This window comes from Garra rufa, chromosome 1 (genome assembly GCF_049309525.1).
Source record: "Garra rufa chromosome 1, GarRuf1.0, whole genome shotgun sequence".
Classification (NCBI taxonomy): domain Eukaryota; kingdom Metazoa; phylum Chordata; class Actinopteri; order Cypriniformes; family Cyprinidae; genus Garra; species Garra rufa.
Window position 1 is genome coordinate 36656217 of NC_133361.1, and position 15075 is coordinate 36671291.

The 15075-nt window shown below is 35.5% G+C and overlaps 1 protein-coding gene across 2 annotated transcripts in view; it reads right to left on the reverse strand.

Annotated features, from left to right (window-relative positions):
* Positions 1-1363: 1363 nt before the first annotated feature.
* itga3a (integrin, alpha 3a) overlaps positions 1364-15075 on the reverse strand; it is a 41856-nt gene continuing 28144 nt past the window's right edge. Inside the window, exons 16-26 of one of the 2 annotated variants that reach the window (XM_073839569.1) lie at positions 12620-12697; positions 12279-12358; positions 11519-11596; positions 11194-11296; positions 9449-9625; positions 7562-7681; positions 7279-7392; positions 4707-4802; positions 4423-4548; positions 2208-2355; positions 1364-1502 (exon numbers count right to left, since the gene is read on the reverse strand). In XM_073839569.1, coding sequence (XP_073695670.1) covers positions 2245-2355; positions 4423-4548; positions 4707-4802; positions 7279-7392; positions 7562-7681; positions 9449-9625; positions 11194-11296; positions 11519-11596; positions 12279-12358; positions 12620-12697 — 1083 coding nt within the window. In that variant the 3' untranslated portion in view covers positions 1364-1502; positions 2208-2244. The remainder of the gene's footprint in view (positions 1503-2207; positions 2356-4422; positions 4549-4706; positions 4803-7278; positions 7393-7561; positions 7682-9448; positions 9626-11193; positions 11297-11518; positions 11597-12278; positions 12359-12619; positions 12698-15075) is intronic. The other variant, XM_073839578.1, reaches the window with a different exon arrangement.

Below are 15075 nucleotides of genomic sequence, written 5' to 3' on the forward strand. Positions count from 1 at the left end.
GAGTTTATATCTCACAATTCTGACTTAAGTTCTCAGAATTGCGAGTTTAAATCTTCTGAGAAAAAGTCAGAATTGCAAGTTTGTATTACGCAATTCTGAGAAAAAAAGTCAGAACTGTGGGATATAAACTATAAACTCACAACTGCGAGAAAGTCAGAATTGCAAATTTATATGACGCAATTCTGAGAAAAAAAGTCTTAAATTGCGAAAAAAAAAAAAGTCAGAACTGTGGGATATAAACTCACAATTGTGAGAAAAAAAGTCTTAAATTGCAAAAAAACAAAAAAGTCGCAATATAATATAAATGTACAATTCTGACTTTTTCTCACAATTGCGACTTTGTATCTCGGAATTCTGACTTTTTTTTCTTAGAATTGTGAGATATAAACTCTTAATTGCGAGTCATAAAGTACAGTTCTGAGGAGAAAAAAAGACTGATATGTTCACAGAATTGCGAGTTTATATCTCACTTAATAACTCACAATTGCAAATTTATAATCACACAATTCTTACTTTACTTCTCAGAATTGTGAGTTTATATCTCACAATTCTGGCTTAATAACTCACAATTGCAAATTTATATTGCACAATTCTGACTTCAATTCTCAGAATTGCGAGTTTAAATCTCAGAATTCTGACTTTTTAAAGCGCAATTCCGAGTTTATATCTCAAAATTCTGAGAAAAAGTCAGAGTTGCAAGTTTGTATCACGCAATTCTGAGAAAAAAAGTCAGAACTGTGAGATAACAAATTGCAATAACCTTTTTTATTTTTCCATAAAAAACATTGCTATTCTCTTAAAAATAAAGGTTACAATAGCGTTTTTTGTGATTCCATAAAAAACTATTTTGGGTTCCCCAACCTTTGAGTGGAAAATTGATAAAAGAACTACTTTTTTATTAGAGTAAAGGAAAATCTATTACATAACTATGTTTCCATAATAAAGAACCGTTTGTGCACTGGAAAGATTCCATGGATGTTCCATGGAAGAGCTGTCATGGAACCACAGATGCCAACAAATAACCTTTATTTTTAAGAGCGTAAATATAAAAATGGATCATTCCTTTGTAGTGGGTGACAGTGAAAATGTTGGCAGGCCAAGCACAAATCTGACCTACTGAGCCAGCAGGAAAAATCCTTATTGTTGAGCCCGTCAGCAAACATAATACATATATTCCGTTAAAAAACTGTAACCAAAACAAGCATTAAAATGTAATCTCACACAGTGTCTTCTGCATAACGAGTTCATGTCCAGAATCCATATTTAGACGAAGTTCCAATCCAGACATAAACGTCTGTAAAGTCCATTGCACTGTCCAACAAGTGCTTTCATCAGTAGTACTGTGTCTTTTCGGTCCAGCGTGTGATCCAGTGTTTCTTATTGTTTGTGGTGTCCACAATCAAAAAGCCCTGGTTTACCTGGTACTGTTCCTTCTTACAAATCCTCACGCCTTGGTATTTTGGCATAGTTCGGAAGTAGGCAGCACGCCTAAAAAAGCCACTCTGTGAAAGAACATAAAAAAAAAGCATTGTGAGCGAGCATCCCAACACATTATCTTACCAGGATTATTATAGCGACAAGGTAAGTAGCATGTATTCAGAAAAGCTTTGAGAAATCCGAGCGCTTCGGCTGATGCTATTTTGTGAGATTGCAACTGAGAGAAAGTGATCTTTAAGCCCAAGTGAAATTATGAAGAGAGCAAATTATTAAGAGACAAAGCAAGTGTGTAAAAATGTATTATTAATTCAGTGGCAGATTGTGAAGGGGAAGAGAAAGCTTGTTATCTCTGGAAGAGAAGATGTGATCAGAAGGAGTTTGTTGCCTCTGTTGAAAGCAAGCCCCAAACTGCAAAAAAGAAAAGAACGTGGTAACGCAGAAGGAAGTGATTAGTCTTGTCAAAGCAAGAAAAGGCGTTCAGAAGTTGGATTAAAGCAATATACAGTTGATGTTTTAAAACATCATTCTATCTCCAAGATAACAGCATCACAAGCCTGAGGAGAAAACAAAGAGCCTCACATATCAATTTGTTTCAGGAAAAAAAACAACCTCTAGTGTTTTTTAAAGCAATGATGAGAGTTGAAAACAGACGAGGCAGGCGTTGTGTCTCAAAAGGGAAGAGGAAAGACAGTATTAGCGGCGCTTGCATGGAATACATTATTGTTAATTAAGCCAAGCGTTTTTAGCTGGAGAGTTGTTGGCTGTGGCACCTACGAATTCCCTATTTGTGTCAGAGGCCAGCGAATCTCAGTCCTCCTCTGTAAGGCGGTCATTTTCAGATGGCTGTGTTTTCATTTCTGCTTTCTGGGCCTTGGCCTCATAAAGCTCTCTGGTGTTGGCCCTCTTGAAGAAACCGCACTAGGGAACAGGATTCAGATATGAGCAATCAAACAAAACACACGACACGGCTGGAGGAACTGATCTAGGCTTGAATCAGCTGCTCTTCTGCTACAATCGTTTTGATATATGTGACCCTGGACCACAAAACCAGTCTTAAGTCGCTGGGGTATATTTGTAGCGATAGCCAAAAACACATTGTATGGGTTAAAATTATTGATTTTTCTTTTATGCCAAAAATCATTAGGAAATTAAGTAAAGATCATGTTCCATAAAGATATTTTGTAAAATTGCTACTGTAAACCTATCAAAATGTAATTTTTGATTAGTAATATGCATTGTTAAGAACTTAATTTGGGGAACTTTAAAGGTGATTTTCTCAGTATTTTGATTTTTTTGCACCCTCAGATTCCAGATTTTCAAATAGATGTATCTCGGCCAAATATTGTCCTATCCTAACAAACCATATATCAATAGAAAGCTTATTTATTGAGCTTTCATATTATGTGTACATCTCAGTAATGTAAAATTTAACCTTATGACTGGTTTTGTGGTCCAGGGTCACATATGTGTGATATATTTAAAGGGATAGTTCACCTAAAAAATGAAGATTACTGAATAAAAGCGTTATTTTTGTTTTCTTTGTGCACAAAAAGTAATTTCGTACATTCAAAAAATTACGGTTAAAGCACTGATGCTACGACTATTTTAACAATGTTTTATTACCTTTCTAGACCTTGAATGTGTCAGTTGTGTTGCAGTCTAAGCAGGGTCAAAAAGCTCTCGGATTTTATCAAAAATATCTTAATTTGTGTTCCGAAGATGAACGAAGGTCTTACGTGTTTAGAACAACATGAGAGTAAGCAATTAATGACAGAATTTTCAATTTTGGGTCAACTATCCCTTTAAAACACATCAAAGTGCAGCATCTATCTACATCATAAAACTAAAAATAAATGTAATTTGACTGCGAAATACTGTAAAAATGTGATTTGGAAAGTAAAAAGTTGAATTACATATTATTTATACCTCAGACTATTTTCTATCTAACAAGAAAATACACATACTCTCACAATAAAATGTTTATTCATTTTTTTTTAATTGTATTAAAATATATATTTTTGGTGATTTTTAATTTAGTTTTTTTTTTTTGTGAAGTCTGTGCATAAAGGGCCACATTTTATTATATTATGATATATTTATTTTTATTTAATAATGTTTACAGCTCAATTTTAGTGTCATATTTGTTATTTTAGTGTCATGTGTGTCTGAATAGTGGTTTGTATGTGTTTACTGTCTATATACAGTCAAACCAAAATTGATTCAGACACCTTTAACATTTCTCACATTATCAGTTTATTCCCTATAATTTAGAATTCAGAGTTAAACTGTGTCAGAACTAATTAATCTTAATGTCAGATAACTTTGATAGAAAGGTATGTAATGAATTACAATCGACCAAAAATTCAGTAAGCAAGCAATGCTCAATTTGTTCAGTCTGTGGTGTAAAAAGTTGACATTAGCAATTAAAGAAAAACACTTAAGTAAAACAAGGTCAGATCATAGTGTCTGAATAATTCTTGGTCCCAAATGTTTATCAGTTTTACTGGTAGTCCACTGTATGAAGAATTTTGGGGTCTAATATATCACAGTTTAGTTTATTTTGCTATCCTCACTTACATAAATGAAGTATGATGTTCTGCACCGACTAGTAAAGAAATATCAAAAATTATATCTGATGTCTAAATAATAATTTGTGGTCTGACTGTATGTTCAATTGGTATTGTAAAAGCTACGTAGGTAGGTATTTTAACATTTTATCTTTTAAGAGAATATATGGTTATAATCTGTAAGTTTATGGGCATCAAAGTGCCATCGTGAGCGTGTGAAATGTTGCCAAAAAGATGATTACAATGTGTAGCTGTACGTGTTGTTTCTCTCAAGGTGGAGGTAAAACTTCACACTTTGTTTATTGTGTCAAAGCATAATGTGATAAAAAAAAGAAAGTTTGTGTCATTCCATCTAGAATAACGCAGATGTGTGAACAAAAGGAAAGTGTGCAGCACTGAAGGACAAAAGGATCCTCACCTTCCACAGGAAAATGACAATCAGACCCAGCAGAATCACTCCTGCCAACGCGGACACAATGATTATCCACTGAGGCACTTCATACTGAAGCTCTTCTGCCTCTGCAGGGTCTATAGCTACTGTAAACTAAACAGAAAAGATGTTTACTGTCATTAATCTCTAATGCACCAGAAAACGTATACAGGAAATTGCCTCATTTTAATAATTATTTGATTTTCCCTCACTTATGCTAAATGTATGCAAGAGAGACTTCCAGACAGAAGAGGAAACTCTGAGATTTGTACCTCACGGCTGTAATTGCTCATCTTGATGGTTGGTTTGTCTGTTTTTAGACTCAGTGTAGCACTACCAAACACAAGCACTCTTGCACCATTGTAGTCCTGTGAAAAGAGAGCTGCAAAAATGTTATTTTCTGAACTTCTGAACAATTATCATGTACAAAACTGCTGCACATTTGGGATGTTTTGTTTACTGGACTAGAGATGGGGTCTTTCATTAACAATTTATTCACTGCAGCAAATGTACGAAAGACTTAGGTGGTGAACTAATCATTTGTGCTTTTCATAATTATATTTCATTATAATTATTTCCTAATTCACATTATGATAAAAGACTGTGTATGGGGAATTTGAACTCAGTTCCAATGAATAAAACAACCTGGATGTAGATTAGTTCATTTTGCTGAATGACAGTGTCAGTAAAATTAACAATTTTTCCCATCATTGTATTAAACACACTCAGCTCAGGACATGGAGAACTAGCTATAATAATCAGCTGATGAGAATAAAAATTCTATCAATAATTTCTCATCCTCATGTCGTTCCAAACCCATAAGACCTTTGTTCATCTTGGCAACAAAAACTAAGATATTTTTGATGAAATCCGACAGCTTTCTGACCCTGCATAGACAAGCAACACAACTGAAACATTCAAGGCCCAGAAAGGTAGTAAGGACATTGTTAAAATAATCCATGTGAGATCAGTGATTCAACCGTAATGTTATGAAGCTACAAGAATACTTTTTGTGCACAAAGGAAACAAAAGTACTTTTTTTCTCTTCTGTGACAGTCGTTGTGGGTTCACGAGAGTAAAGGTCCTTGCACACGGAGTGCGAAACTCTACATTTTTTTGCATGTTAAAAAATAAATACACACTGCTTCTGAAACTTTCATCCATCATAAAAATAATTAGATCAGGTTTAATCTTTTGTGTTTTTCGCATTAGTAGCAAGCTTTATAAGAGGTGTTTTGACAATTCTGAGCCACCATAACGTTCTGTGGATGACGAATTTTGATGAATATTAAAAAATGCATATGAAAAATTTGAATTCAGTGTGCAAGCACCTTAACAAGACGCATGCATTTGTTGCTACACACACACACAGGAGCCGGCATTCTGACATAGTTCTGAAGAAATTGTTGAATAAAGTCATTCTTTTTGTTTCTTTTATACATAAAAAGTATTTTTACTTTTCCTTGCAGCTTTATAACATTATGGTTGAAACACTGATGTCACATGGACTATTTTACCAATGTCTTTACTATTTTTCAGAGCCTAGGAACGTTTCAGTTGCCTTGCTGTCTATGCAGTGTCAGAAAGCTCTTGGATTTCATCAAAAATATCCTAATTTGTGGTCTGAAGAGGGACAAATGTCTTATGGGATTGGAACCACATGAGGGCGAGTAATTAATGATAGAATTTTCATTTTTGGGTGAACTATCCCTGTAATTTAGCTGAGTTAAATAAAAGCGGACATCCAAAATGTGCAGTACTGGTGAGGCTCCAGGAAATTGATTGAAAACCCCTATGTTTCTATAAAAGTACTGTAGCCTAAGCAGCTTGTAGAGAGACCAGTGGTACTATGGTTTCCCCAAGTAAAACACAGCCACAGCAAATGCTGATATATTGAAGTGCTGCTAGAATAACGTAAATAAGGCATTTTAACATTCTTAATATATTACACAAATTAGATCACAATTAGATTTTAAAATTCCACATACATCAGGCCCAAAAATATTTGGAAGAACCCACAGTTTTAAATAAATGTGACCCTGGACCACAAAACCAGTCTTAAGTAGCAATAGCTAACAATAAATTGAATGGGTCAAAATTATTTGAGACTTTTCTTTTAGGCCAAAAATCATTAGGATATTACGTAAAGATCATGTTCCATGAAGATATTTTGTACATTTCATACCGTAAATATATCAAAACGTATTTTTTGATTAGTAATATGCACTGCTAAGAACTTCATTTGGACAACTTTAAAAGGCAATTTTCTCAATATTTAGATTTTTTTTTTGCACCCTTATAGATGGTTTTGTGGTCCAGAGTCACAATTATAAAACATAAATTATCAAACCAAATTATATATTATACATTATATAAAACATTTCACAAAAAAGGATGATAACGTTTTAGATGATAAAACAATATATACTGTAAACTTTGTTCAAAGTTAGTAAAATGTTTTTGTAGTTAACATGACGAAATACATACATCCACTGAAAATCACATTGGGACCAATTACAAAAGCTTACAAAAGGTAAGGTGGTTCCGAGAAAAATTCTAGCATCATTTGTTTGCAGATGGCCCTTTGTTTCTAATAAAAGTTTTAAGTATATCTTAAGCATCCAAGTACTTTTTGGAGCCGCTGTATTAACTTTAAGATAAAGTATATAGTATATTCTAAAGAACTGCACCTGGTGTAACAAAAATAAAACCACTTAAACCCTCTATAAACTTGGAAAAATGTCACAATGCATTTGTGGGATTTATCCTTGAAAGCCTGGCATGCAACAAGCCTGCGGTAATGAGATGAGGATGTGAAGTTTCGAATGAAAATGGAGCTCTGACCTCAAGCATCGTGCTGTTCCACACGCGTGCTCTGACCGTGAGATTGGCCGAGGTGTCCATGCCAAGCAAGGAGCAGGTGAATGTCTGACAGAGGGCACTCCCCGTGTCACAGTTCTGACATTGAAAGAGAATGAGCGGTGACAGACAAAACACTCTTAATTTTGTCTTTTTCTAGTTTCTGTTGCATACTACATCATGCAAAGTATCAGAGGAGACATGACATGCCAGTATCATCCAGTTGCCTAGCAACAAAACAACGGTTGAGGGAGACAGATATACTCACCAGGTTGGCAGGCGGTTTCCTCTGGACGGCCCGCGGGTTCGGGAGGGCCTGCGGTTCAGACTGTTCAGACTCTAAAGAGGCCTCGTCTCTTTTCATCCTTTTAGTCTTGCGCTCTGACACCTAATCCACAGGAGGTAACACGTCTATCACATTAACAAGCACATTATATTACGTGCATGGCAATAAAATGCTGCAGGGATGATGTCTTTTTGCAGGCCAAAATCTGAAAATGTGTTTTAGCATTTTAGCACCTACAGTTCCTCGGTTTCCAATTAGATTTTGGTAAAAGCCTGAAATAAGGTCAGTGCTTAACGAAAGCGCAGGATATTATGTTTTATTCTACAACATTTTATGCAACTAGACAAAGTCAGTAGCTCACAAATCTAAGTAGTGCACATTAAAAATCATCACACTGAACCGGAAAACTCATCCACTTTCACAACCTTGTCGTGTTTACAACTGCACTATTTTAACTTGTTTTGAAAATGTTTCTTTTAAATAAAGACTTCTGGAAGCTCAGTGATGTTGAAGCTGTACAACTGTGTAGTCGTTCATCTATCGATAATGTTTATCTTATTTCAGCTTCATGGTTTATAAAAGTTGTGTTCAATTGATTATCATGATGAACAAAATGTGTAAGAATCAAACTTGTTGGTCACAGAGCTTATTTTCTAATCACTGCTTATCTTCCTTAGTATTTTTGTCTTGTTTCTAGTCTAAAAATTCTAAAATCGAGATGCATTTACTAGATAAGCAAAATGATATTTGGTCTTGTTTCCTGGGGAGAAATATCTAAATTAAGTAATTTTTTGCTTAAAACAAGTACAATTATCTGCCAGTGGGGTAAGAAAAAAACTCTTAAAACAAGATTGTTTTTCTTACACCACGGGCAGATAATTTGACTTTTATTAAATGGATAGTTCCTTTTTTCAGACAAATACAATCGGAGTTATATTAAACTATCCTGGTACTTCCCAGCTTTAGAATGCCATGGCATGAAAAATGAAGTCCAATAAAGTGCATCCATCTATAATAAAAAGTACCTCACACAGCTCCAGGGGATGAATAAATGGCAGCAAATTGATGCATTACAACTAGTTGGCACAAGCTAGATTAAAGTGAATCTTAGAGTTTAAATATGTATATTTTTCTTACAAAAAAGCATCAATTCACTACAGGAGGCCTTTATAGCCCCCCTCCCGAAGCCGTGTGCAGCACTTTTGATTATGGATGGATGCACTTTATTGGACTTGTTTTGGACTGATGAAGAGAAACCAGGATAATTGTGCCAGGATAATTTTTTATATAACTCAGACTGGATTCATCTGAAAGAAGGAAGTCATATACACCTAGAATGCCTGGAGGGTGAGTAAATAATGGGCTAATTTTCATTTAAGTAAGATAAGTACTAAGTAAGATAAGCCTTTTTTGCAGTGATCCAAAAGCTACATTATGAAATTTTATGACATTTTAATAAGCATAAGTCACTTTAAATTAGAATATTTTGACTGACATGCTTAGTATGATGTTTCTAAGTTCATTCCTGAGTTCTTGGATTTATTTGTAGAGCATCTAGACCTCCTAAGCGCATGTCGCACTGATTTATAGGCACAGAGAGATAGATAGTCTCCGAACCGCCCTCTGCTTCATATTAGGAGATGGACTTTTTCTGAAATAATTCCCACTCGGCTTTGTACATTGAGCGAGATTGCAGTGCGAGCTGCGGGTAATATAGTTCTGGGAAAGGAGGAGGTCCCAGTCCCAGCATGATTTCTTCTTTTGCGGCTTCTCTCAAGGATTCAAAGGCTGAATTCAGCTAAACCGCTCTGTCATCAACACAGTACTTCAGAAAAACAATCAGTGACAGTCATACATCTAATCACTTACAGTGAGATTAAGGGGGTTTACGATGTTATTTTCAGGGACACAGAATGGCTTGGAGGATCCTGTCATCTGAATCTCTGACAGATAAAGCAGCCACTTCTGATTAGCCACAGCATAAGGCCACTGAAAGACCACTTCCAGAGACCCAAGATTTCCCAGAGGTTTTCCAGGAAGAGACACCTGCAGACAAAAGAATAAATAAAACAAGAAATTACTTTGAGTAATTGCAAACTGCTTGAGTTAAGTAAATTGATTTTGTCTACCAGTGTTGTAGGGCTGGAGGATAGGACCTAAAATCGAAATCTTGATTAACTGAACGTAGAACGATTATTATTATGTTTTTGCCCTCATAGTAATAGATGTGAATCTGACATGATCACTGTTGCATGTGATCTTCCTCTCGGCGATCTTGTCCCGTCACTCGATATGCGCAAGTACTTATTTGGGGTTCTTTTTTTTAAGATTTATTTGCATTTATTGAGATCAGAAGTGACAAGAAACAAAGTGGGAGAAAGATGGGGGGTGGGATCGAGAAGGTCCTCGAGTCGGGATTCAAACATGGGACGCCCAGAGCGCAACGGCGCTGTATGTCGGCGCGCTGCCCACAAGGATATCAGCGCCAACTTATTTTGGGTTCTTACTGGCCATTCACACAGAACACGTCTTTGCATCTAAAATGCGAAAAGCAGTGCTCAGGAATAGTTAAAAAAAGCACAGAGCTTAATGCCTACTCCACCATGTTGCCATCAAATGTAAATGTTGCCATGTCAACCTGCTACTGTAAACAAAAACTTGCACTGCTTGCCCCGCCTCAGTGGTCTTCTGATTGGTCCACTGTTTTTGAACTGACATTAATGAGCGGCACTGCGTGTAAAATTCTGTTTACTTGACACAGCATCTAAAACTCGGCACTCACGTTTCCTAACTAGGCATGATGTAACAAGTCCAAGATTTTGTCCTAACCAGTTGTTTTTGTGGCAAGCAACAAGAGATTTTCTCAGTCATTTGGTTTCTATTTCAACAGTGAAGTATCAGGTAGCTCCGCCTACCATGAAATTTAATTGGTCCAAAATCCCACTCCACAATGCTGTACAAAGATTTTTTTCTATTCTGTTCACCAAGCCTGCATTTATTTGATCCAAAATTCAGCAAAAGCAGTAAAAATGTAAAATATTTTTACTTTTAAAAAAAAAACACTTTTTATTTGAATATATTTTAAAATGTAATTTTTTCCAGAGCAAGGATGCTTTAAATTGATCAAAAGTGATGATAAAGACATTTGTAATGTTGCAAAAGATTTCTATTTCAGATAAATGCTGTTCTTCTGAACTTTCTATTCATCAAAAAAGCTTGAAAAAACTACATTTAAGTGTTTTTAACATAAAAAATAAATGTTTTTGAGCAGAATGCTTTCTAAAGGATAAGTGACTGGAGTAATGACGCTAAAAATTTAGCTTTGAAATCACAGGAATAATTAGTACATTTTTAAATAGTAAAAATATTTCAAAATGTTTTTGCTGTACTTTGCATTAAATAAATGCAGGCTTGGTGAGCGGAAGAGACTTCTTTAAAAAAACATGAAAAATCTTACTGTTCAAAAACTTTTGACTGGTAGTGTGTGTTAAACATTGAATATGTTCTCAAAGGCTGTATTGTGTCACATACTATTGTTTCCTTACAATGTGGACAGACAGCGCTGCAGACCACATCACAACTAGTTACGAATGTAGGCTGTGAAAAAGTCTTACCGTCAAGTTGAATTCCACAGGGCTTCCAATGTCACCGGTACTTTTCATGGCTGATTCTCCTATTACTTTTCCACTGAATTCTGTCCTAAACTGAGGAACAGGTCTACAAGAAAAAAAAAATGTTTCAAATTAATTTATCTGCAAACTGATTTGATTTTAAGTAGCTCTTACTAAAGTTTAAAATCAGGCAGTACGAAACAGTATGAAACGTCTGTATAATACTGAAGAGTAACATGAGTCATTCTGACATTGCTTTGAAAAGTGGTAAAGCAGAAGAACAGATCCTGGAGAAATGCTCCAAGGATAGAAAAGATGCATAACTCACATATTAAAGATGGGCTGTAGGACGTACTCCACCATCAGCTGCCTCAACAGGGGCCGTAGATCATTCTGATCGCTCCACCTTAGAAGTGTAGATGAAATCATCAGCCAGTGTCCAAATCTGAATCATACTCTTTGAACAAACCTCTTTTACAGACAATTGTTCTTTCATATGCATATAAGCCATATGTTAGTGGTTAAAGCTGCAGAACTGAACAGTGAATCACTGAATGCTTTTGACCCGCTGGATTCCTTCCTGTGGGAGATTTTATGATATTCTTTCTATATACAGTTCTGCTCAACTTTACATACTCCTTACAGAATTTCTTAGGCATTTATGATTTAAAAAAAAAGAATAAGGGAGATCATATAAATGGTTGAAGCGGATATAATGACTAAAATTAGACAAACTCATACAAATACTATCACACCAACATACAACCTTAAGAAAAAGGGATGTGTAAACAAATGAACAGCTTAATCTGTGTAAGTATTTTTTTTCTTCTGTACTATATGCAAATATATTTTATGCAGCTTCTTTAGGGAATGAATTAATTTGATATCATATCATTAGACTTTAAATCTCTATGTTTTTAAAATGCTGTGCAGGTTATGTAAACTTATGATCACAACTGTTTCTCTTCAGGATTTTGCGTCTTTAGTAGAGATATTGATTTTTTGCTAGCTCATTTCCTGCAAAGCCTCTCTCCTCAAATGTTCAGCCTATTTGAGAATGTGAAGAAAATAATGGAGATTTCTCATACGTTGAGAGCTCCAGCTCAGTCTGAATCTCCAGCATGTCTATTGTGATTCCTGTCGTTTCAAAGGTGATCTCAATCTCCACCTGTGAAAGGCAGAAATGCCGGCAAGAAAATAAAGACATCCATCTTGAGATTCATTACATCTGCTTCTAGAAATGCTCTTCATTACAACACCGTTAATTAAATTCACCTCCTATTATTACATCCTGTATCCAATAAATAATCCTAAAGTCTCATCCAATACCCATTTAATATGGTTGTTGCAGTATGTCTGCTGTTAAATCCCAGGGTAAGTGTGCTTAAAACCTATGAATGTCAAGTCAGTGATAACAATGAAGACTTACCCTCTGATTGCTTTTGAAGGGGTCCCCCAGTGTACACAGAAGATAAGGCACCCCTGGAGTCAATTCAACATTCAAGTTCTACAAGGAAAAAAAGAATAAAAGAAAGTAAGTAAAATTCTGTTAACTGTCTTCATAATTTCGGGGTTAGTATGATTCTGAAAGAAGCTCAACAAGGCTACATTTATTTTCATACAGTAAAAAAAGTAATACTGTTAATAAAAATAGTTTGAATTCATTTTAAACTGTCATTTTTTGTGATGGCAAAGCTTAATTTTCAGAATTATTCCTCCAGTCATCAGAGTTCCTTCAGAAATATTTGTAATATGCTGATTTGCTGTTTAAGAAACATTTCATTAATTCTGCTTAACATTTTGTGGAAACCTTGATTTTTATTTTTAGGATTCTTTGCTGAATAAAAATTATGAAAGAACAGAATTTATTTCTATTTGACATATTTAATCTATTTATTTCTATTATTTTCTGTTTCTATTTTGTTTTGCTTTTTAAGTATTTATTTATGTTAAATGTCAATTGTCATTTATTATACTACACGGCCGTTGAATGCTTGAATCTGATTGGCTGATGAAAGTTCTAATGGTGTGCATTATTTTCAGGGAAACGCACTGCGAGCGTAGTTCCAGGCAGCTTTTGACCGCATTATATCTATATCACTTCGCCACAGGATTTCAGTTATTTTAAAGATCCTTACAGCCCAAAACAGCAAAATAACCAAAACCCACAAGGACACTGGCCAAACAAATAAATAAATGAACTTAAACCTTTCACTATTAGTAGAGACGATACTGCCAATCACTTTTGAGAGACGCACAGACTTGAGAGAGGTAATTCACAAGCTTAAAGAATTAGTTCACTTTTAGAACAACAATTTACAGATAATTTACTCACCCCCTTGTTATCCAAGATGTTTATGTCTGTTTTCTTCAGTCGTCAAGAAATTATGTTTTTTGAGAGAAACATTTCTGGAAATTTGTCCATATAATGTAACAATCCCCGCCGACGAAGAAGGGTCTTGTCTTTCGTAACAATCTGTCATTGTCTTAGAAATTTTTTTTTTATATACCTTTTAGGCACTGAAACTCGTCTAGCACTAGGGTTGTGATGCGCATTTGCGACTCTACGTAATCACGTCGAAAGGTCACGCGTGGTCCGGTCCAGTCGTGACAGCACAAAGATTCCTGCTCCGTTAGCAATGGCTGGCATTTTCCACATTTGCACCACCACGTCTCGTTTGAACGCGGTCTGCTCAAGGCAGACCTTTCGACGTGGTTGCGTAGTACGAGCGTCGCGAACGTGCATCACAGCCCTAGTGCTAGATGAGTTTCAGTGCTTAAAATGTAGAAAAAATATATTTTTCTAAGAAAATGACCGATCGTTTCGGTAGACAAGAACCTTCTTCGTCGGCTGGGATCATTTACAGCCATTTGAAGCCGCATGTAAAATGCATTTTGGAGGTTCAAATTTCGAAGCACCATTTAAGTCCATTATATGGAGAAATTTCCATAAATGTTTATCTCAAAAAACAAAATTTCTCGACGACTGAAGAAAAAAAGACAAATATATCTTGGATGACAAGGGGGTGAGTAAATTATCTGTGAATTGTTGTTCTGAAAGTGAACTAATCCTTTAATCCCTCTCTCCCTCTCTCTTGCTGTCTGTCTGCCGGTCTGTTGTCTGTCTAAACTTCATTATTAACTGCATTAGTGTGCTATCAATGGCTCAAGCGTCGTTACTAGGTCTAAAATGACGTTTTGGAATTAGCAACAAAGGAGTCGGATGAGCTGCGCAAGAAATGAATCCTACTCACAATAGCATCTTAAGGACAAAACCGGACGAATGTCTTGAAATATATCATCTGATTGATGTCTTAAGGTGTGGTAACCATAGTATAAGCAGAATAATTGACTTGAATTGAGTGTGGCCGCATTAACACCTCGGGTGTGCAATATTTTAACGTCCCGTTGTCAATTTTTCCTTACTTAATGTACTGTGCTAATAACTGTTGTTAGAGCACTCTCATTATAGCTACTATTTCACAATTTTTTCCACAGTTCTTTGGTAATGTGTTACACATCTGGTTCATAAGCCACTGTAGGGAAATAACGATAAGAATAACAATGTGCTGTAAATGGTAAAACTGTTTGAACTGCATACATATGTTCATAATTAAGATAATACAGTCATGGCCAAAAGTTTTGAGAATGACACAAATATTAGTTTTCACAAAGTTTGCTGCTAAACTGCTTTTAGATCTTTGTTTCAGTTGTTTCTGTGATGTACTGAAATATAATTACAAGCACTTCATACGTTTCAAAGGCTTTTATCGACAATTACATGACATTTATGCAGAGAGTCAGTATTTGCAGTGTTGGCCCTTCTTGTTCAGGACCTCTGCAATTCGACTGGGCATGCTCTCAATCAACTTCTGGGCCAAATCC